The sequence below is a fragment of the Erpetoichthys calabaricus genome, chromosome 8 (genome assembly GCF_900747795.2).
Source record: "Erpetoichthys calabaricus chromosome 8, fErpCal1.3, whole genome shotgun sequence".
Taxonomy (NCBI): Eukaryota; Metazoa; Chordata; class Cladistia; order Polypteriformes; family Polypteridae; genus Erpetoichthys; species Erpetoichthys calabaricus.
In genome coordinates, this window is record NC_041401.2 from 140,169,248 (window position 1) to 140,193,217 (window position 23,970).

Below are 23,970 nucleotides of genomic sequence, written 5' to 3' on the forward strand. Positions count from 1 at the left end.
TTGCCCAGTCTCTTTCTTATGGTGGAGTCGTGAACACTGACCTTAATTGAGGCAAGTGAGGCCTGCAGTTCTTTAGACGTTGTCCTGGGGTCTTTTGTGACCTCTCGGATGAGTCGTCTCTGCGCTCTTGGGGTAATTTTGGTCGGCCGGCCACTCCTGGGAAGGTTCACCACTGTTCCATGTTTTTGCCATTTGTGGATAATGACTCTCACTGTGGTTCGCTGGAGTCCCAAAGCTTTAGAAATGGCTTTATAACCTTTACCAGACTGATAGATCTCAATTACTTCTGTTCTCATTTGTTCCTGAATTTCTTTGGATCTTGGCATGATGTCTAGCTTTTGAGGTGCTTTTGGTCTACTTCTCTGTGTCAGGCAGCTCCTATTTAAGTGATTTCTTGATTGAAACAGGTGTGGCAGTAATCAGGCCTGGGGGTGGCTACGGAAATTGAACTCAGGTGTGATACACCACAGTTAGGTTATTTTTTAACAAGGGGGCAATTACTTTTTCACACAGGGCTTTGTAGGTTTGGATTTTTTTTCTCCCTAAATAATAAACACCATCATTTTAAAAACTGCATTTTGTGTTTACTTGTGTTATATTTGAGTAATGGTTAAATGTGTTTGATGATCAGAAACATTTTGTGTGACAAACATGCAAAAGAATAAGAAATCAGGAAGGGGGCAAATAGTTTTTCACACCACTGTATATATATATATCTATCTATATATATATCTATATCTATATATATATCTATATCTATATCTATATATCTATATCTATATCTATATCTATATCTATATCTATATATATATATATATCTATATCTATATCTATATCTATATATATATCTATATCTATATATATATACATATCTATATATATATCTATATATATATAATTACTAAACGAGAATGGTAAACCGGATATGGACGCAGGGTCGTGCCCATGGACGCAAAAGACATAGTGCGCAAGCGCCACACAAAGCCCCCCCCCCCCCCCCCCCATAGTGAAACGGGAGAGACTACGCACGTGCGCAGGCGCCACACAAAGCCTCCCCCCCCACCGCAACAGAGCAAAACGGGACAGATTACGAACCGTCAGAGTAGGAAACAAAGTAAAACCTGATAAAGAGGATAAAGAACAGGGACAAACACATGAAAGCCCCCTTCCCCAGAGTACAATGACAGAGACTACGAACCGTCTGACATGCCGCAAGCAGGATAAAGCGAGGTCAGAAATAAAACACAGAGTAGGAAACAAAGTAAAACTTCATAAAGGGATTAAAGAAAAAACTGGACAGACTACGAACCGTCAGAGTAGGAAACAAAGTAAAACGTCATAAAGAGGTTAAAGCACAGAGACAAACACATCGAGAGCAGGTTACAAAGCAAACCCCCCTCCCCACAGTAAAACGAGAGAGACTACGAACTGTCTGACATACCGCAAGCAGGATAAAGTGAGGTCAGAAATAAAACACAGAGTAGGAAACAAAGTAAAACTTCGTCCCCGTTCTTTAATCCCTTTATGAACACATGGAGAGCGGGTTACAGATGATGAAACCTGGAATGCAACAGCTACAAAAAAACCTAGGCACTAAACACATGCACACCGAGATACAGAATATAAAGGCAGAACCAACGACAGTTAAACGTCCACACCACACAGTGGATACGGACCCTGAAGGTTCAGGCGCCTACATCGGGCGTCACAAAACCCAGTAAAGTACAAAAGGCAAATGCGCCTACACAGCATGGTAAGAACCGACATAATACGGAATGCGCAGCCGTGGCTGCCATATTGTGAGTGGCACTAATGCGTAGATCTAATGAACATGGACTCCTACAACGCGCGTCTCAAACTGCATAGGCAAAGCAGGCACGGGTTCAACACGACACAGCTCGAGTTACCGAGATACAAACACGCGCCTGCCTGCATATAATTAATGAACGCAAGTGCCTACAACGTGCGTCTGAAATGACGCAAACCAGGCAGACACTCCTCCAAAAAGAAACAGCTCGACTAAACGATATACGAAGTGAAACGGGAAACACTACAGAGTCCGCCGTGCTCCACAATGCACCACATAATAGTTCGGATACAGCTTCGTTTTAACAGTGCAGAGACCCACAGTGACCCGGGCGAACGCTCCGTATTAAACATACGTCATCCTCACACATCCAATCTATACGGCATAGGTGAATCACATTACAGTTATGCATTATTAACATTACGATAAACATCACAGTATCGCAAACAAATGCAAATTATTACTCGATAAAGGGAAAATATAATCAGGTACGTACGGGGCTCCGTGTTAACAGTGGAGAGCCCCAGAGTGACACGGGCGAGCTCTCCGTATTAAACGTGCGTCATCCTCACACGTGGCTACCCAGCGGGCACGTGTTCAAAACATCGGGGGTAGGCGAGCGAAGCGAGCAGGGGGCGGAGCCCCCTTGTGTGTGTGTGTATATATATATATATGTATATATGTATGTATATATATGTATATATGTATGTATATATATGTATATATGTATGTATATATATGTATATATGTATGTATATATATGTATATATGTATGTATATATATGTATATATGTATGTATATATATATATATATGTATATGTATATATGTATGTATATATATGTATATGTATGTATATATGTATGTATATATATGTATATGTATGTATATATGTATGTATATATATGTATATATGTATGTATATATATGTATATATGTATGTATATATATGTATATATGTATGTATATATATGTATATATGTATGTATATATATGTATATATGTATGTATATATATGTATATATGTATGTATATATATATGTATATATATGTATATATGTATATATATATGTATATATATATATACATACAGTTAGGTCCATAAATATTTGGACAGAGACAACTTTTTCTAATTTTGGTTCTGTACATTACCACAATGAATTTTAAATGAAGACCCCCGTGACCCTATGTTCGGATTCAGCGGGTTGGAAAATGGATGGATGGATGAAACAACTCAGATGCAGTTGAAGTGCAGACTTTCAGATTTAATTCAGTGGGGTGAACAACATGATTGCATAAAAATGTGAGGCAACTAAAGCATTTTTTTAACACAATCCCTTCATTTCAGGGGCTCAAAAGTAATTGGACAAATTAAATAACTGGAAATAAAATGTTGATTTCTAATACTTGGTTGAAAACCTTTTGCTGGCAATGACAGTCTGAAGTCTTAAACTCATGGGCATCACCAGATGCTGGGTTTCCTTCTTTTTAATGCTCTGCCAGGCCTTTATTGTAGCGGCTTTCAGTTGCTTTTTGTTTGTGGGCCTTTCTGTCTGAAGTTTAGTCTTCAACAAGTGAAATGCATGCTCAATTGGGTTAAGATCAGGTGACTGACTTGGCCATTCAAGAATTTTCCACTTCTTTGCTTTCATAAACTCCTGGGTTGCTTTGGCTGTATGTTTTGGGTCATTGTCCATCTGTATCATGAAACGCCGCCCAATCAATTTGACTGCATTTAGCTGGATTTGAACAGACGGTATGTCTCTGAACACCTCAGAATTCATTCGGCTGCTTCTGTCCTGTGTCACATCATCAATAAACACTAGTGTCCCAGTGCCACTGGCAGCCATGCACGCCCAAGCCATCACACTGCCTCCACCGTGTTTTACAGATGATGTGGTATGCTTTGGATAATGAGCTGTTCCACGCCTTCTCCATACTTTTTTCTTGCCATCATTCTGGGAGAGGTTGATCTTGGTTTCATATGTCCAAAGAATGTTTTTCCAGAACTGTGCTGGCTTTTTTTAGATGTTCTTTAGTAAAGTCCAATCTAGCCTTTCTATTCTTGAGGCTTATGAGTGGCTTGCACCTTACAGTGCACTCTCTGTATTTACTTTCATGCATTCTTCTTTTTATGGTAGACTTGGATATCGATACGCCTACCCCCTGGAGAGTGTTGTTCACTTGGTTGGCTGTTGTGTTGTTCACTTGGTTGGCTGTTGTGAAGGGGTCTCTCTTCACTGTGGAAATGATTCTGCGATCATCCACCACTGTTGTCTTCCGTGGATGTCCAGGTCTTTTTGCGTTGCTTAGTTCACCAGTGCTTGCTTTCTTTCTCAGGATGTACCAAACTGTAGATTTTGCCACTCGTAATATTGTAGCAATTTCTCGGATGGGTTTTTTTCTGTTTTTGCAGCTTAAGGATGGCTTCTTTCACCTGCATGGAGACCGCATGTTGTCTGTTCACAGCAAAATCTTCCACATGCAAGCACCACACCTCAAATTAACTCCAGGCCTTTTGTCTGCTTAATTGATAATGACATAACGACGGACTTGCCCACACCTGCCCATGAAATAGCCTTTGAGTCAATTGTCCAATTACTTTTGAGCCCCTGAAAATAAGGGATTGTGTTAAAAAAATGCTTTAGTTACCTCACATTTTTATGCAATCGTTCTGTTCACCCCACTGAATAAAATCTGAAAGTCTGCACTTCAACTGCATCTGAGTTGTTTCGTTTAAAATTCATTGTGGTAATGTACAGAAACAACATTAGAAAAAAGTTGTCTCTGTCCAAATATTTATGGACCTACAGTAACTGTGTGTATATATATATATATATATATATATATATATATATATATATTGTGACAGATTAAGGTCTCCGTGACCCCTTGAACCCTCAGACTAGACGTCAGACACCAGATAAAAGTCCAAATAATGGTTTATTAATAATAATAATAATAATTGTGCACAAAGCACCCTCCTCTCCACAATACTCAATAATAAATCAATAATCAAATAATAATCAACTCAATCCTCCACTCCCAGACGCGTTGCCACCCTTCCACCCAGCTCAGCTCAATGTCTGGGATTTCCCATCGTCCTTTTATATCCCCTGACCCGGAAGTGTTTCCCTACAGTCCATGTGATTTCTTATCACTTCCAGGTCAGATAAAAAGTCCTTTTCTTCAACCCAGAATTTGCCTACGACGAACTTCCGGGTTATAGGGCACAAACAACACTGGGCCTTCCTGCAGCGTCATCTGTTGGCCCCTGTGATATCCAGCAGGACTGTAAAGTAAAACTCCATTGTCCATAATTCCCTGCTGGTCTTCGGGGCACTTCCATGCTACAGGGAGGGCTCCATCTAGCGGCCTGGGGGTATTGGCCGGGGTAAATGGCCGGCCATCCCTCACAATATATATATATATATATATATATATATATATATATATATATATATACACCTCTGCATGCAGATGATATGGTACTGTATATTTCACGTTCACAAACATCTTTACCAGAAGTTCTTAGTGTACTAGCAGACTTTGGAAAGATTCTGGACTTAAAAGCAATTTGAATAAAAGTGCTTTTCCAGTGGAAACTCTAGCACAGAATGTTACACTGAACATCTATCTATTTATATTATCAGAAAAATATAAATATAAATGGCTAAACATCACAAGTAAATACAAGCTCTTTTTCACCAGTTTTCCTATCAGCATGGAGAAAAAATCAAACAAGATGTGAATAGATGGTCTACCCTCCATCTCACATTAGCAGGGAGAATCAATACTGTCAAGATGAACATCCTTCCCAAGCTTCTTTTTCTATTTCAGAGCATTACTCTATATATTAACAAATCATTCTTTGAGAAATTAGACTCAATTATAACCTCATTTATCTGGAATTCTAGATGCCAACACATTTTAATTTTTGGAAAATGTCTGAGATTAAAACACTTGGAGAACTGTATATAGATAGTGTTTTTGCATCTTACTAACAACCAGTAACGGCGTTCTGCACGATAACGTGCAGTGAATACACTTGACTCATAGTTTTCATATTCTTTTTCTGCACGTTTAGCATTCGTTTGCTCAGAGATTGAATGTGCTGGTTGCTTCCTGAGTAGCTCTTGTCTTCTAAAGTGTAGCGGCCCGCTTCTTCTCTTCTCTCGCATTAAAAATGATTAAGTCAGTTTTTGTGTTGCAGTTACTTAGTACTTTTTCCTTCAATTTTCACTTAAGCTGGCACGTAAGTGTTCAATCTGCCTCAAGAATAATTTAAGAAATGAAGAGGTATGGGATGTGACGGCAAAAGTGGTAGGGATGAGAAAGGTGCCCATACACATGCGACACACGGACACATTGCTGTGTGTTGCTGAGAGTTGATTCTGCAATAAAATAAAATAAAAATAAAAAGAGTAATAAAAATCCTTACACCGTAAGCGGACATTAGATGTCACGTAGTATATGTGTACCAAATTTCAGGTCAATAAGTCAAATGGTTTGCGAGCTACAGGTGATTTAAAATCCTGGACAGGCTAATGAACAGCCATGGTAACGTATTATACAGTATAAGAAGATTATGCTTCAAATTTAACTTCCCAGCAGCATAATATTTCCACGATTTTTAATTTAGAAATTTTACTTAAAAGTACCTACCCAACTTTCCACCCCTCCTAGCAATTTTGATTACAGTAGAAATACTGATCAGTGTTGAAGACTCTGATGGCATCATAAGAAAATGTAAAAACATCTTGAAGTCTCTTCCTTTCAGAATTTTTAGGGTATGATGGGGAAAGGATATTGCCCTTAGTATCTCTTTTTCTTGGGTGTGGGTTGAATCCCATTTTGTTAGGTTTGACTTGATTGCATGCAATGCTGTTATCTTTGTTGTGTAATTTCAACAATTAAAAAAAGAAAAGTTCTTTGGATGAATCTTGCTCTCTTCCGTCTCAGCTTGGTTTTCCAGAATTATCGGGTTTTAATAAGTTTTAAGAAGTTTTTTAATAAATAAGCAATGGGGGGTGCAAACATGACATTTATTCTCCTTACGCCATGCCTCTAAAAGTATAAAACATACAGTAGCTACTGGTGTGAGGCATTATCCATATTGCACATAGCATTTTTGAAGGTGGTTAAACTTCTATTTCGGCCACTAAATGTATTTGAAGTGACTTTTAGCTGTGAAACACAATTTAGGTAATAGTAATAAATTATCTTTGACAAATGTAATTCAGTGTTCTATCTGTTGTTGAAAGAGCGTAGTTATTTTGATACAACTCCCAAAACATGCAGATGATGTAAACATATAAGCATAGTACCTCCAGGATACTCCAGCAGCTGAAATACCTGGTAAAGTTGATATTTCTTTAGAAAAAATATGACAAAATGTTGAAAATGAGTGTGAAACACTTCCATTAATATCAGTTTGCTTTTTATTCTAAATTATAATACTTTGGGAATCTTTTGGCTGCGTATCATTTTTTTTTGAACAGTAAAAGAGATAGTATTCAATGTATTAAAATATATGTAATTTTTATTTGCTTTTATGTGTCTCCTAGGCATTAGTCGGTGAAAAAGCATGCTATGAATCGGTGTGCAGCTATGGAGGACAAATTGTGTTCCTTGGAACAAAGGTATATACGCTTAAATGCACTAAAGGAAGTCTTAAAGTAGTGAGACTGAAATTGTAAAAATGATGTCACATGCAGTTGACTGTCTTTCTGTTTATCCAACCTACATAGTTCATGTCCTCCTCAAGAATTGGTTGTATTGTTCTTTTTAGCAAATAGTTTGTTCAGAATTATTTCCAAAGACAGAATTAATTAAGCACTTTATTTGTTTCAATAAAGTGTTTATTAGTATTTCATTGACTATTGAGAACGAAGTGTCACTCATTAAGAGAGTAAAACCTCTGAGCACTGTTGCACTTGGATTGAGAAAATAGTCTGTCATTTTTATGCAAAACAATACATTATGATATCCTCTCTCTACATTCTTATATTCATTGTCATTAATGCTTACCTTGATTTTCTTACATATGCAATGCTAAGTGGTGACTTAAAGTCAGATTTTATTTTTTGCTCTTTAGTTATTCTTAAAGGCAGAATAGAAATGGTTGACATTAAGCTGATTTTTACATAAATATTAATATATGTCTGATCAATGAATTTTGCAAGCTGCTTATATTCATGCTTGTCAGAACATTAAGAGGTGGTATGTGGTTTTCTTATCTCACACAAATAATATGATACATTTTCTGATGAGAAGTAGGATTATGCTGCTACAAATTTTAGTGTATTTTAACATTTCGCAATACACAGTGGTGCAAAATGGATGTTAAATACTGCTTTGTAATGATGATAATTGTGTTTTTTTCAGAATTCTAAAATGGAAATACTAGCTAGTGGAAATACTGGGTGGAGGAATAGGTCGAAGCTGAATAATGCTTTCATTATCTAAGCTTCCTCTGTACAAATAAGTTTACTGGTTAAATACTCTTGGTATTTGCTTTGTCAGCAGAAGGTGAAATGCTCATGGTGTTTGCTTTGTCAACTGTACAAATTGGTTTTCTCCAAATTTTGGTATTATTATTTAAGCTATGATTTTTTTTTTCCATTCTGCAGTCAGTCCATATTATGACCCTCAGAAGCTGGAGAGAGGTAAGGGAACTTGTAGGATCCAAGTAGTTGTACAAGCTATATACAGTATTTGTTTATTTTTTTAACTAACAACGGTTGCAGTTTGTGAAACAGTCTTCCTTCATGTAATTCTCTGTAATATATTTATTTATGCTTTGAGTTCTTACAGTCAGTGTATGAACAAAAATTCACCTGGTCATTGAGAAATGTTACCAGTATTATATGGTAACACCTGCTGATGTTTTGTACATGTTATTAGTAGATTTTGCAGTCACTGTCACTATAAGGTTATTGGACAGCTTCTTTGGGAGTTACTTGTTTATGACCGCCTGTTTAGGGGTACACATTTACTTGTTTTTCTTTTTAGCAGCTGCCATTCTTTTGGTGATATATGCAATCATCAATAAATAAATAACAATAGTTTTGATTCCTCCGTTTTTGTTAGTTATTTTTCTGTAGTCGCCAATACAAAGCAAAAGAATCTATATGGCAAGTGATGCTTCAGAAAATTATGGAAAAAAAATACTTAAGCTTTATTACATATCTATATATATAATTCACTAAGCTGCCAACAAGTAGCCACCCATGGAAAGCACACAAGACAGCCACGGCCACAGTATATAATTCACTAAGCCGCCAACAAGTAGCCACCCATGGAAAGCACGCAAGACAGCCACGCCCACCAACTCTAAGACCATTGGATACGACGACAACTCGCAGAGCCACGCCCACCAACTCGGACGCGACGCCTCGGAAAACACGCCGTCATTTATGTTTGTTTGAGCTACAGTCCACATGCATCTCTGAGCCATGTTGACTTTTCAGTTACGATGCACGACCGTGTGCACCATTGCAAACTGTTTTACATGCTGCATACAGCAATTCGCATCTGCGACAAACATGCGTCTTCTTAGATGGTCCTGCAGGAGCACGGAAAACATTTCCTCGCCCACCAACACTCCTTATTCCCCGGCCCGCATCCGCGACAAACATGCGTCTTCTTAGATGGTCCTGCACGAACACAGAAAACGTTTCCCCGCCCACCAACACTCCTTATTCCCCGGCCCGCGTCCACCCTCGCTCTCTAGGCATTCACACTGCCTGCTCATGTGCCTGGATGCTGCAACTCACTGACCACCCCGTAAGTCATTTTCGTCTGTGCTAGGAGTCCACATGCACCTCTGAGCCACGTTGACTTTTCATTATTCTTTTCGGTTACGACACCCAACCGCGTCCACCATCGAAAACCATGGGAAAGAAACAACGAAGCCCCGCCCAGAAACCGCTTCAAATGTATTTCATGAAAACAACACTTCTTTCAATGTTATACAGATTCCTGCATCAGGTAACTGCAACGGGGAGCCGTTGAACCCCATTCGTGCTGGAAACCGGGGCTTGCATTTGCTCCCCACGAACGAGGAATTCCCAGTAAGTGCAGGTCATACGCTCACACTGATTACAACCCTGCCCTTTGTTCACCCCGCCCCCCTTGCTACTACCATGGTCGGGTGATACAAAACACGGCATCAATCCAGCTGTGAGCCATGTTTACTGTTCATTTGCCTTCCATTGCCACCGCTTCAAATGTATTTCATGGAAACAACACTTCTTTCAATGTTATACAGATTCCTGCATCAGGTAACTGCACGTGCGCTACACTGAATGGATCAATGTTTGTCTGCCCGGCGCAGAGAGGCTTGGGTAAGCCGTTGAACCCCATTCGTGCTGGGGACCGGGGCTTGCAATTGTTCCCCACAAACGAGGAATTCCCAGTAAGTGCGGGTCATACGCTCGCACTGATTATGTCCCTGCCCTTTGTACACATATCCCCCCCAACCCCCCCCCCCCCCACCGCTACTACCATGGTCGAGTGACACAAAAAACGGCGTCAATCCAGCTGTGAGCCATGTTTACTGTTCATTTGCCTTCCATTGCCACCGCTTCAAATGTATTTCATGGAAACAACACTTCTTTCAATGTTATACATATTCCTGCATCAGGTAACTGCACGCGCGCTACACTGAATGGATCAATGTGTGTCTACCTGGCGCAGAGAGGCGTGGGTAAGCCGTTGAACCCCATTCGTGCTGGAAACCGGGGCTTGCAAATGTTCCCCACGGACGAGGAATCTATAATAATAAAAGGCAAAGCCCTCACTAACTGACTGACTCACTCACTGACTCACTCATCACTAATTCTCCAACTTCCCGTGTAGGTGGAAGGCTGAAATTTGGCAGGCTCATTCCTTACAGCTTACTTACAAAAGTTAGGCAGGTTTCATTTCGAAATTCAAAGCGTAATGGTCATAACTGGAACATATTTTTTGTCCATACACTGTAATGGAGGAGGCGGAGTCACGTATCGCGTCATCACGCCTCCTACGTAATCACGTGAACTAAAAACAAGGAAGACATTTACAGCACGAGTCACATGCGGGAACGAAGGTAAGTTACGTTAATTTTTGACTGTCTTTTAATACTGTGTGAGCATACATATTAACACGTGCAATTAAACGTGTGCATTTACGGGGTGATTTCTGAGGCTTAAAAGCTCACCTTTTATCAAACGCGGGAAGAAAGGTAACTGACGTTGTTCACTGTCTTTTAATACTGTGTAACCATACATATTAACACATGTCCAATTAAACGTGTGCATTTACGGGGTGATTTCTCAGGCTTAAAAGCTCGCCTTTTACTAAAAAGGTAAATGCAAAACTATTTTCAATCAGTTTATTGAAACGCTCCCGTTAAGGATTGCAATAACATATTCGCGAGATAAAAGAACGAAGTAGGGGGAAATGGAGGAACAGCCGCAAACAGCGAAGAGCAAAAAATTAATTAAACAATTGAGAACGGAGCGAGTTAAGCATACAAGCGTGTTCATAAGGGAAACAAAGCACGGTGTAAAACGTAAGTTTAAATTAATGCGGATTGCAATAACATATTCGCGAGATAAAAGTTTAATGAGAAGACACGAGGTATAAACGAAGCACACGCCGTGGCGCAACGTTAGGGGCAACAGTTTCAACCATTCTATGATCTGCTTCTCGCAACTGAAAGACGGCACATGGCGGATGTTAGCCGACTTGCTGACCGCAACGTTAGGGGCTTCAACTATGGCGCTGACGCAACATCTCAGTGCCAACACTTTGCAGACTGTACTTAAAAGACACGCCCTCCTCACTGGACAGTTAAAAACACCAATCAAACTAACGATGACATCAAGTATTACCCAATCAAAAGTAGGAAAGGAGGCAGCTTCATAAAATGCGTGTGGGATGATTTGCATGAGACGCTGCTTTAAAAAAAAAATGATAAAAAAATACGGGATAAATCCCGTCCAGTATTGATTCAAAACGGGACGCGCAATTTCATTCTGAAACGCGGCACGATTCCGTATTTTAAAGGACGGGTGGCAACCCTACAGTGCCAGGTAACCACCCATACAATCAGATTGTGATTCAGACTAGGAATGCAATGAATGTAATTACCCCGATCTACATACAAGGCGAAAGTCTTGCAACATTCAAAGATGATGGTTTGGGATAATTAGTACTTATTAAGTACAACATTGAACATAAAAGAGCTTATGAAGCCTTGAACCGAAAAAAGCAAGATCTCAGAGATCGTAAAAAAAAAAAAGGAGGTAATGTCGTTTTACTCGCTGTAGATTTTACTCAAACATTACCAGTTATTCCACGAGGGAGACCAGCAGATGAACTCAACGCGTGTTTAAAATCCATGCTTCTCCCACGGTCGGTTATATGTCGCGTGTTCTCGGGTAGGTACACCAAAAAATGTATACATTTAAGCATGTAATGGGCAAAGAAAAAATGAGGTATACCCGAAGGCACTGCAGTAGTACTCAATGTAACTTTACTTCTTAAATGTTAATGTTTTACTGTTTAATAATTTATACGCTTCTTATATATTGTTCAAATTCTTTTATGAAAATACCAGTGACAGCGCAATGCACGATAACATGGAGTGAATACACCATACGCATCTGCCCACGGCCGCCCTGGTGTGCGCAGATAGGAGTTGATTCTAAAATAAAATAAACATAAAAAGAGTAATACATTCATCACCCATAAAGCGGATAGCAGACGTGACGTATTATATGTGTACCACATTTCAAGTCAATAGGTGAAACGGTTTGCAAGCTACATGTGATTTAAAATCCTGGACAGACCAACGAAAAGCCACGGTAGCAAATTATTGAAGAAGATTTTACTGTTTAATAATTTATATTTATATGAAATGTGCTTCTTATATATTACTTCATATTCTCATATGATAATGATGTTAATGTTGTTTATATTGATTTCTATGTTATTGTAAGTGCATCTATGTGTGTATATGTATGTATGTATGTGTATATATATATATATATATATATATATATATATGTATATATATATAAAAAATATATGTGTATATGTATATATAATATATCTGTATATGTGTGTATATGTGTGTGTATATCTGTATATGTATATATATATGACAGCAACACTCATAACAATGACAACACAATTACATTGACAATCATGTTACGTTATTTTTAAAATGTTTCCTTTACTTTTTCATAACCTCTTTAACACACTACTTCTCCGCTGCGAAGCGCGGGTATTTTGCTAGTCCCCAGTAAGTGCGGGTCATATGCTCACACTGATTACATCCCTGCCCTTTGTACACCCCCCAACCCGCTACTACCATGGTCGATGTGACTTGGTGGATTATATATAGAAAAGCAGCCAGAACCGCAAAGAACAATGAAAAGTCTACGTGGCGCAGAGATGCATTTGGACTGTACCAGAGACAAAAGCGAATGAGGTGCTGTTTGGAAAATGAACAGTCAACGTGACTCACAGGTGCATGTAGACTGTGCAAAGACGAAAACGACAAGTTGGGGGTGGGCACATGAGCAGGCAGTGCATACTGAACTAGCATGACGGAGGGGGTGGAACGGACGTCCTTCCCCTCTCCTCCATTTCTGCCCTCCGCGCCCAAGCGGGAGGAGAAGGTGCGACGGCGGTCCTCCAGTTTTCAGTCACGGACAATTGTATGTTGGTTCGTACCGTGCATTGTTACAATGTTACTTTTCTTGGTGGTTTATTACATTACCGATTTTTCAAATGTTAATTTTTTCCCTGTGCTTAAAAATCATTAAAAAAGCGGCCTGATTATGCGGCTTATGCTACGTCGTGGGTTGGCTAGTATATATTATTTACATATTTAAGAATAAATTGAAAAGCTGAATTGAATTTTTCTTATTGATCTGTATTAGTTAATTTAATTATTCCTTAACCACAAACCACAAAATCCTTCCTAACAAATTTCATTGTTCTTTTCTTGATCACATATCATTTTAATATTCTCTTAGAACAGATGAAAGCACCATATATTTCATGTTTATTTCCCTATTATTTTCGATGAAATTGTTAGACATTTGTATTTTAGAGAGTTTGAGAGTTTGGGTACATCATTGTTGTTATTGTTTACATCCCTCCTTGGGCGGATGTGGAAATAGCGGGTGGTATCATCCATGCCGCTGTTTCTAAACTACAAACACAGCACCCCGAGGCGCTTGTGCTAATCTCTAGAGACTTTAACCATGTGACACTGGACAAAACATTACCTGCCTTCTCCCAGTATGTGGATTGTAACACCCAGGGAAATAGGACTATTGACCTACTGTATGCAAACATTAAAGACGCATACCGCGCCACCCCGTTGCCTGCGCTGTCTGGGAAAGCACATCATAACCAGATTGTACTTCAGCCTTACTACAAACCAAGAGTGAGGGAGCTACCTACAACCACGCGCTCATTCAGGAAGTGGTCCCCTGAGGCAGAGCAGGCTCTGAGAGACTGCTTTGGAACTATGGACTGGGATATCCTGCAGGGATCACATAGTGAGAACATTGAGGAGCTTGTTGACTGCACTAATGACTACAGTATGCTGCTATGCTAACAGCAAGCCATGGATTACAAGTGACATCAAGGGCCTTTTGAACCAGAAAAAAAGGGCTTTTAAAAGCGGTGATCAGCATGAGCAGAAGGAACTCTGAGTCCAGCTCAGAGCGGCGAAGGAGCAGTAAAGGAGAAAGCTGGAGCAGAAGTTGCAGAATAACAGCATGAAGGAAGTGTGGGATGGGATGAAGATCATCACTGGCTGCAGCTTGAAGCGGGGTGCCACCATCGAGAGTGACGTGGAGAGAGCAAACCTGATGAACAACTTCTTTAACAGGTTTGACCACCCTAACCCACTCTCACCTCAGAGTACTGCACCCTCCATCCATCCTTCTGCTGATACCAGCATAGGAGAGAGTTTCTCCCCACCCACAATTACAGCAGCCCAGGTAAGCAGAGAGCTGAGGAGACTTCGTGCCAGCAAAGCAGTGGGTCCAGATGGAGTATTGCCACGACTGCTGAAGGCCTGTGCGTTGGAGCTGGGGAGTCCTCTACAGCATATCTTCAACCTGAGCCTGGAACAGGGGAGAGTCCCGAGGCTTTGGAAAACATCTTGCATCACCCCAGTCCCAAAGGTATCACGTCCTGGTGAGCTGAATGACTTCAGGCCTGTCGCCCAGATGTCACATGTGATGAAGACCATGGAGTGGCTACTGTTTCACCACCTGAGGCCACAGGTCCACCACGCCCTTGACCCTCTGCAGTTTGCATACCAGAAGAAGGTGGGAGCGGAGGATGCCATCATCTATATGCTACACCGATCCCTCTCCCACTTGGACAGAGGCAGTAGTGCAGTAAGAATTATGTTTCTGGACTTCTCTAGCACCTTCAACACCATCCAACCTCTGCTGCTCAGGGACAAGCTGACAGAGATGGGAGTAGATTCATACCTGGTGGCATGGATCGTGGACTATCTTACAGACAGACCTCAGTATGTTCGTCTTGGGAACTGCAGGTCTGACATTGTGGTCAGCAGCACAGGAGCGCCGCAGGGGACTGTACTTTCTCCGATCCTGCTCAGCCTATATACATTGGACTTTTGATACAACTCGGAGTCGTGCCACGTGCAAAAGTTCGCTGACGACACTGCTATCACCTACAACTGAACACCAGCAAAACCAAGGAGCTGGTGGTGGATTTTAGGAGGCCCAGGCCCCTCATGGACCCCGTGATCATCAAAGGTGACTGTGTGCAGAGGGTGTAGACCTATAAATACCTGGGAGTGCAGCTGGATGATAAATTGGACTGGACTGCCAATACTGATGCTCTGTGCAAGAAAGGACAGAGCCGACTATACTTCCTTAGAAGGCTGGCGTCCTTCAACATCTGTAATAAGATGCTGCAGATGTTCTATCAGACGGTTGTGGCAAGCGACCTCTTCGACGCAGTGGTGTGCTGGGGAGGCAGTATAAAGAAGAGGGACGCCACATGCCTGGACAAACTGGTGAGGAAGGCAGGCTCTGTTGTAGGCACGGAGCTTGACAGTTTGACACCTGTGGCAGAGCGACGGGCGCTTAGCAGGCTCCTGTCAATCATGGAGAATCCACTGCATCCACTGAACAGTATCATCTCCAGACAGAGAAGTAGCTTCAGCTACAGACTGCTGTCACTGTCCTGCTCCACTGACAGACTGAGGAGATCGTTCCTCCCCCACACTATGCGACTCTTCAAATCCATCCGCGGGGGGGTTGTGGTGGTAGACATTAACATTATACAAAGATATTGTCTGTCTGTTATACCTGCATTTTTATCGCTCTTTAATTTAATAGTTTTTTATCAGTATGCTGCTGCTGGAGTATGTGAATTTCCCCTTGGAGATTAATAAAGTATCTATCTATATATCTATTCTTTCTTTCTTTCTTTCTTTCTTTCTTTCTTTCTTTCTTTCTTTCTTTCTTTCTTTCTTTCTTTCTTTCTTTCTTTCTTTCTTTCTTTCTTTCTTTCTTTCTTTCTTTCTTTCTTTCTTTCTTTCTTTCTTTCTTTCTTTCTTTCTTTCTTTCTTTCTTTCTTTCTGTAGGACTATTTTGCACCCTTTTCTCTTTTTCCACATAAAAATCCATAAATTTGTTTTTCAGAGCAGGAGTTGTGTTGTTTGCATTTATGTTAATCGGCTCTTCGATTTAATGACCATTTTTTTCCAGAAGTTAAAAATTGCAGTTATCTGGGGGAAGACACGATTATTAATTGACACACAATTATCTAAGAAGTCAACAACCTTTAAAATTGCTGATTGTGTTGCTCCAAAAAATGCCCTGCAAGGTCTTAGTCTTCTGATCGACCTGTCACCCAAAGTGCACTTGCTTAGAGGTGTTTAAATAACATTAAAATCTCGTGATTTTTTCACAGTTTGTGCAGAATATCGATATTTTTCAGTCTTCCAAATGGCATTGAATTTCGTTTTATATTTTTTAAGTTATTAATATTTTTGTTTTTTAATGGGGTTTCCTATGTACACAACGTGAGCATTTGAAAACTACTTTATAACGATTTTTATTCTTTTAATAACAAACAAATGTACTTAAATCTATTTTGATTTGACACATACAGTATATTCCCTAAAAACATTTTTATCAGCGGGCTTTTTGTGTTTTATAAGAAAAAAATACAGGGATCTTTGTAACTTGAAAATGCGTTGTTAACTGGCACTTCTGGTAAGGTTCTGCAGAGGATAGTGCTTCAGAAGACTGCTTCAGGGCTGCTATTTACCGTTGGAGCACCCCTTAGATGGAAGTCAATCGGGAAACGTTATTTAGTAAAGTTTTCTTCATCGTAAAACCTTACAAATTTTCCATTTAATCAAACATATAGTTATCAATTTGAGTACATCTGTGTTTAATTTTCCAAACATACATATCTGTATTATGTTAAGTGCTTTGTAACACAATTTGTAATCGCTATGAAAGGTGCTATATACAGCTTTTATAAACTGAATGTCGATTTCCAGTGCAGAAATTATTGTGCAAAAACATCTACTGTCTCTCTATTATAAAAAGAAATGTTGACGCTAAACACATGCAGAGCAGGTTAGAGACTATGAAACCAAGGAAATTAGAAAGGCTCAAAAAAAAAAACAAAAAACGGCGCTATACACACGTGGAGAAAGCTGCGACAGCAGCTACCCCAACCGAACGCGAGCAGCATTATACATCCTGCAAGAAAGAATTCAACCACGCCCGTGGCCAGAAATAAAAGACAGGTATTGCTTTTACAACGTCACGCGAGACCAGGCAGTGAGCCATCATTTAAAACAAGTCAACAGACCTCTATGCTAGCAGTTGTTGGATTGCTTTTGGCAGGCAAGCATCGTGTGCTCGGAGCTCTTAAAACAACGACATGCGACAGGCAGAAGAGGCAGCTAGCAAGCAGCAAAAAGACAGCAAATGATTGAAAAGCATATCCTTAGCGTACGTTCAGCCGAAACACCCTTCACAACATGAGCAGTATTATACGTCCGGGAAGAAAGAGATGTAAACACGCACGGGGCAGGAAATAAAGAAACAAGTATTGTTTTTACAAAAGTTTTTAAAGTAAAAGTGAAGATAATGCATATGTAACAATTCACAAGAAAATAACAATCTCTTTAAATTGTAGGTTGCCTGCCTAAGGTAAAGTCATCCCCGATGAATAGGGACGTAGGAATGAGGGGTCCTTTCATCGGATTAGCGCTATTTCAGATGTGGAATGGCAAAATGGGGGAGGCAGCTTGATGAATGAGGTCTCCAGGATTTAAAAGAAATCCAAATCATATTATGTGATATCATCTAATGTGAAATTCTACTCTGTACTTCTAGAATTTTTATTTTTATACTGTATTGAGGATTTATTCTGTTCTATGTATTGTACTGTACGGCTCAGAATTAAAAGACAATGAATAAAATGACAAAGTAGAACTTCATAAAGATGCTTACAAACGTTGGCGCTAAACACACGCAGAGCAGGTTAGAGATTATGAAACCAGTGAAATTAGAAAGGCTCAAAAAAAAAAAAAATAAGGCGCTATACACATGTGGAGAAAGTTAAAGGATATGAAAGTAGGAAAATTAGAAAATATAAAAAAAAAGTAAAGATCGCAGTAGCGCAAACAAACAAACTGCCTCATTTAACTATGCACCAGTCTAACTTTGGTTTGCACAATAATTACTACACTATTGCACTGTAACACTTATTTCTACTTTATTCATATAATTTTACTTATTTATTTTTGTTAATTTAACTGATATTCTTCTAACTTTGCACAGTTTTTGATAAGCGGATCAGGATGCATTTCACTGCTTGTTGTCCTGTATAACTACGCATGTGACAAATAAAGAATCTTGAGAATTTCAAAAACGGAGTTTACCGCACATGCATTTATTGGTTACTTTGTTCATGTATATATATTTATCTGTCTGCTTATTTAAAAAGCTACATTTACCCCAGGAGTCAAAAACGTTCTGTCTAGCCCTTGTACAAAAGCCTAGACAAAAGCTGGGGTATGACCTTGGTAACCCCATGTACTTTTGGAACTGTGAGAGGAAAATAGCACGACTTTACAGACAGGAGTCTAATGCAGGACTCTACTTACTTTTTTACTTTGTAAAAAAAATTATTAACTGCTGATGATATAGATCGTTTTGTCTGTGCTGAAATTCCAAACAGAGAAACCTATCCTGACCTCATTAAAAAGATTCAGCAAGATTACAAATATTGTTTTTACAGAAGTTCTGAAATAAAAGTGAAACTAATGAAATAGCAGCAATTCAAAGAAAAAAAATCTTAAAAGTGTGTATCCGGAAAACCAAACACGGGGGTTGGCGAGCGAAGCCCCCTAGTATATTATAATTTCAAGTGTTAATAATGTAAAGTTCTTTTTTTAAATTTTTTTTTTCCAAAAGTGTGTTTAATCTTTCTATTACGTATAAGAATACTATGATGTATTTATTTATTTATTGGTAACTTAATGATATTCTCAGACAACTAACATAACACATAATTTGCTCTCAAATCCACTTAATCCAATTCAGGCTCAGACAACCAAATCCTGGACAAGTGCCATGAGCATGGGAAAGGCGCAATATAAATAAAATGTATTATTATTATTAAGGTGGCAGTCTAACATGTGACCCACTCATTCACATACTGGGGCCAATTATGAATCATAAATCAACTTAACCTGCCTGTATTTTTGTAACAGGAGGACAAATTCTCCGCACAGGGAGAACATGCAGAGTTCACATGTACAACAGTTAGTTGTGGTAGTAAAACTCAGGTTGCTGGATCTATAAAGCAGTGGCACCACCCAGCAGGCAACATGCTGCCCAACTGATCAGCAAAAGAAATCCATCTATTCATCCATGTATTCACTTTAAAAGGCCTCTTAGTACAGTTCACGAGCAGAGGTGCAGGGGCCTACCCTCGCAGCATGGCAAGCAGGGCAGCAACCAAACCCAAATGGGATGCCTGTCAATACCAGGATGTATTCTCTCTCACACACACACACACACACACACTGGACAAGATCAGAGTTTCTGATTAATATAATCTACACAGCTGTGTCACATGATGACATGTCATTTTGTGACTCAATCTAGACCAGGGTCTCATATAGAGCTGGAGCCTATTTCAGCTAACATAGGACACAAGGCAGGAACAAGCCCTGGGCATCATGCCAGTCCATCGCTGGGCAAACACACACCCAAACACACACAAGGCCCAGTTTAGCATCACCAGTTAACCTAACTTGCATGTCTTTGCATAGTGGGAAGAAACTGGAGCACCTGGGGGACACCCACACAGACAAGGGGAGAACATGCAAATGGCAAACCTGGTCACCTTACTGCGAGGCAGCAGTGCTACAACTGTGCCAACATGCCACCCTGTGTCACATGACGTGAAAGTAAAATTCCATAATGTTGTGAAAAATATGCAAAGATATGGAGACAATGACAACTTTATTTCTTTTGCACACCTAATACTATAGTACTAGGCTGTTGTACTGTGTTAACCATTATGACTGGGCTGAGAAGTCAAGCAAAATGACCCCTTTTATTGGCTAACTGAGCAGATTACAATATGCAAGGGCAAGTCAGGCCCCTTCAGGCAGATATTATCAATGCAGATATTATCAATACATATCACACATACATTATCATATCACACATACATATCTTGCCTGAAAAAGGGGCCTGAGTTGCCTCCAAAGCCTGCATATTGTAATCTGCTCAGTTAGCCAATAAAAGGGGTCATTTTGCTTGACTTCTCCTCTACACACCTAATACTACAAGTTAAAATAAAGCCATTTATTACTCTACAGTTTATTCTCCACATTAACATTCTAAGAATTGTTTAGGCTTTGAGAAATTCACTTCATGATGACTGCCATCTTAGAAGGCCTCAATATCATGCCTTTATATTTGCTATTATTTTATTAAATGTAAAAGGTCTTTGTAAGATGCAATTGTCATTCTATACAAAAAACAATATTATTTAAGTAACGCTATATGTTGTTTATATAGTAAAATTATTTTAATTGCTAAAAATAAAATATAACATTAATGTAAATCATTGTTTTCCTATCATTTCTGTTTATCGAGTGTGTTTACTGTGCAGCCTCGACTTTGAGTCTAAATGATTGTGTCGCACATGCAGATCTGCTTGTTGTATTTCAGAAGGTTTATCCATATTATTAAACGAGAATGGTAAACTGGATATGGACGCAGGGACCTGCCCGTGGACGCAAAAGACATACTGCGCAAGTGCCACACAAAGCCCCCCCCCCCCAGAGTGAAACGGGAGAGACTATGCACGTACGCAGGCGCCACACAAAGCCCCCGAATGGTAAACCGGAAATGGACGCAGGGACCTGCCCGTGGACGCAAAAGACATACTGCGCAAGTGCCACACAAAGCCCCCCCTCCCCCCCCCAGAGTGAAACAGGAGAGACTACGCACGTACGCAGGCGCCACACAAAGCCCCCCCCCCCCCCCCCCCCCAGAGCAAAACGGAAGGAACTACGAACCGTCAGAGTAGGAAACAAAGTAAAACGTCATAAAGAGGTTAAACAACAGGGACAAACACATGCAGAGCAGGTTACAGAACAAAGCCCCCCTACCCAGAGTAAAACGAGAAAGACTACGAACCGTCTGACATGACGCAAGCAGGATAAAGCGAGATCAGAAATAAAACACAGAGTAGGAAACAAGCCCGCCCCCCCCAAACAGACCCCCAAGAGCAAAACGGGAGAGACTACAAACCGTCAGAGTAGGAAACAAAGTAAAACGTCATAAAGAGCTTAAATAACAGGGACAAACACATGCACAGCAAGTTACAGAACAAAGCCCCTACCGAGAGTAAAACGAGAAAGACTACGAACCGTCTGACATGCCACAAGCAGGATAAAGCGAAGTCAGAAATAAAACACAGACTAGGAAACAAAGTCAAACTTTATAAAGGGGTTAAAAAACGTGGACGAACACATGGAGAGCGGGTTACAGATGATGAAAACTGGAATGCAACAGCTTCAAAAAAACCTAGGCACGAAACACATCCACACCGAGATACAGAATATAAAGGCAGAAACAACGACAGTTAAACGTCCACACCACACAGCGGGGGCGGACCCGGAAGGTGCAGGCGCCTACATCGTGCGTCAGAAGGTGCGGTAAAGTACAAAAGGCAAACGCGCCTACACAGCATGGTAAAAACCGACATAATACGGAAGGCGCACGTGTCGCCGCCATATTGTGAGTGGCACTAATGCGTGATGAAAGCACAGGAGGAGACATAGTAAAACAAGAGGAGTCAACGCCCCGCCCCAGAGTGACACGTGACACACTACGGAGTCCATAAAGGTTCATACATCAAACCCGAGATGTTACAGACACGCGTCTGAAACCGCGTGCGTCTGAAATGCCGCAGACCAGGCAGGCACTGCTCCTAAAAGAAAGAGATTGACTAAACGAGATTCGAAGTGAAACGGGAAACACTACACAGTCCGCAGTGCTCCACAATGCACCGCATAATAGTTCAGAAACAGCTTCGTAGTAACAGTGGGGAGACCCAGAGTGACACGGGCGGACGCTCCGTATTAAACATACGTCCTCCTCACATGTCCAAACTATACAGCATACGTGAATCACATTACAGTGATGCATTATTAACAGTACGGTAAACATCACAGTATCGCAAACAAATGAAAATTATTAGTCGAAAAATAGAAAATATATTCACCACGGACCAAGTGTCATTAAAACAAAAGCACAATAAAGCAAGATCAGAAATGAAAGACAGACTGGAAAGCAAAGTAAAACGTCATAAACATGTTAAACGAGGGGGCCAAACACTTGGACAACAGGTTACACATAATGAAGACCGGAATTCAAAAGCTTCAAAAAAAAAAAAAGCTCGACTGACCGAGATACAAACTGAAACGGGAAACACTACGGGGTCCGCAGTAGTCCACAATGCTCCACATAATAGTACGGACGGAGCTGCGTTTTAACAGTGGGGGGCCCCAGAGTGACATGGGCGAACACTCCATATTAAACGTGCGTCATCCTCACACGTGGCTGCCCAGCCGGCGCGGGTTCAAAACGCCTGGGGTAGGCAAGCGAAGCGAGCAGGGGGCGGAGCCCACTTGTGATGTCATATTGTATTTAAATTCTCTAACATGAACAGTAGGGAAATAAGAATGCATAGTAACGTAAATCCTAACCCAAGGTTAAAGTGCAAAACTCAAATAAGCAACACATTAAAAATGCTTACCTGAATGCTATCAATAATGAGAGTAAAATAAATCAATTGAAATAATATGTAGCTAAGCATAATTATGATATTACAGCAATAACAGAAACCTGATGGGATGAGCAGGACATGGAGGGGCAGACGTTTAACAGGAAGGACAGACAGAACTGGGGGGGGGGGGGGGGGGGGGGTGTTGTTCTTTTTGTCAGACAGAATTTAAACTCAAGGCCTCTTCATTTGGACGATGAGCCTACCTTAGTGAGGTCATCTGGATTTGTCTGGAAAGCATTCAGGGATGAGGCATTATTTTAGGAGTGTGTTATAGACCCCCAATGCAGACAGCAATTAAATTTCCTAATGTGATCTAACTAATGTAATCATAGACTATTTAATAAGCCATCAGTTAGGGGGGAGCCTGTCTGCAGTTTTTAATAATCAGATGGAATTGAGGGTGTGCAACTGATTGGACCACTGGGGTCAGGTGACCAGCATATCATTCAATTCTCAGTGTTTTGGAAGAGTGAGGAGAAACAGATGTGGCAGAGCATGAATGGAATAAACTGGAATAAGCTTTTAGGTGTGAAGACAGAGAGCAAAGAGCAGTGGAGCCTCTTTAAAAACATTCACATTGGACGCAGGACAAGTTCATCCCAAAATCTGGAATTAGAAAATAGCAAATACTTTCTTGTTTTAAAAAACAATCTTTGTGGTATATGGTCTGGGAGTGTCATCACTTAATGTGTAAATCACATCAAAAGACGTGTCTCAATTTAAAAAGAAATTCAGCATTTTATCTAATGCATTGTAAATCATTATTAGTGT

General features: G+C 40.2%; 1 protein-coding gene across 1 annotated transcript in view; it reads left to right on the top strand.

Moving 5' to 3' along the window:
• vps8 (VPS8 subunit of CORVET complex) overlaps nt 1–23,970 on the top strand; it is an 893,492-nt gene that overhangs the window by 328,178 nt on the left and 541,344 nt on the right. The window contains exons 15-16 of the mRNA XM_051931263.1: nt 7,374–7,448; nt 8,439–8,474. Coding sequence (XP_051787223.1) covers nt 7,374–7,448; nt 8,439–8,474 — 111 coding nt within the window. The remainder of the gene's footprint in view (nt 1–7,373; nt 7,449–8,438; nt 8,475–23,970) is intronic.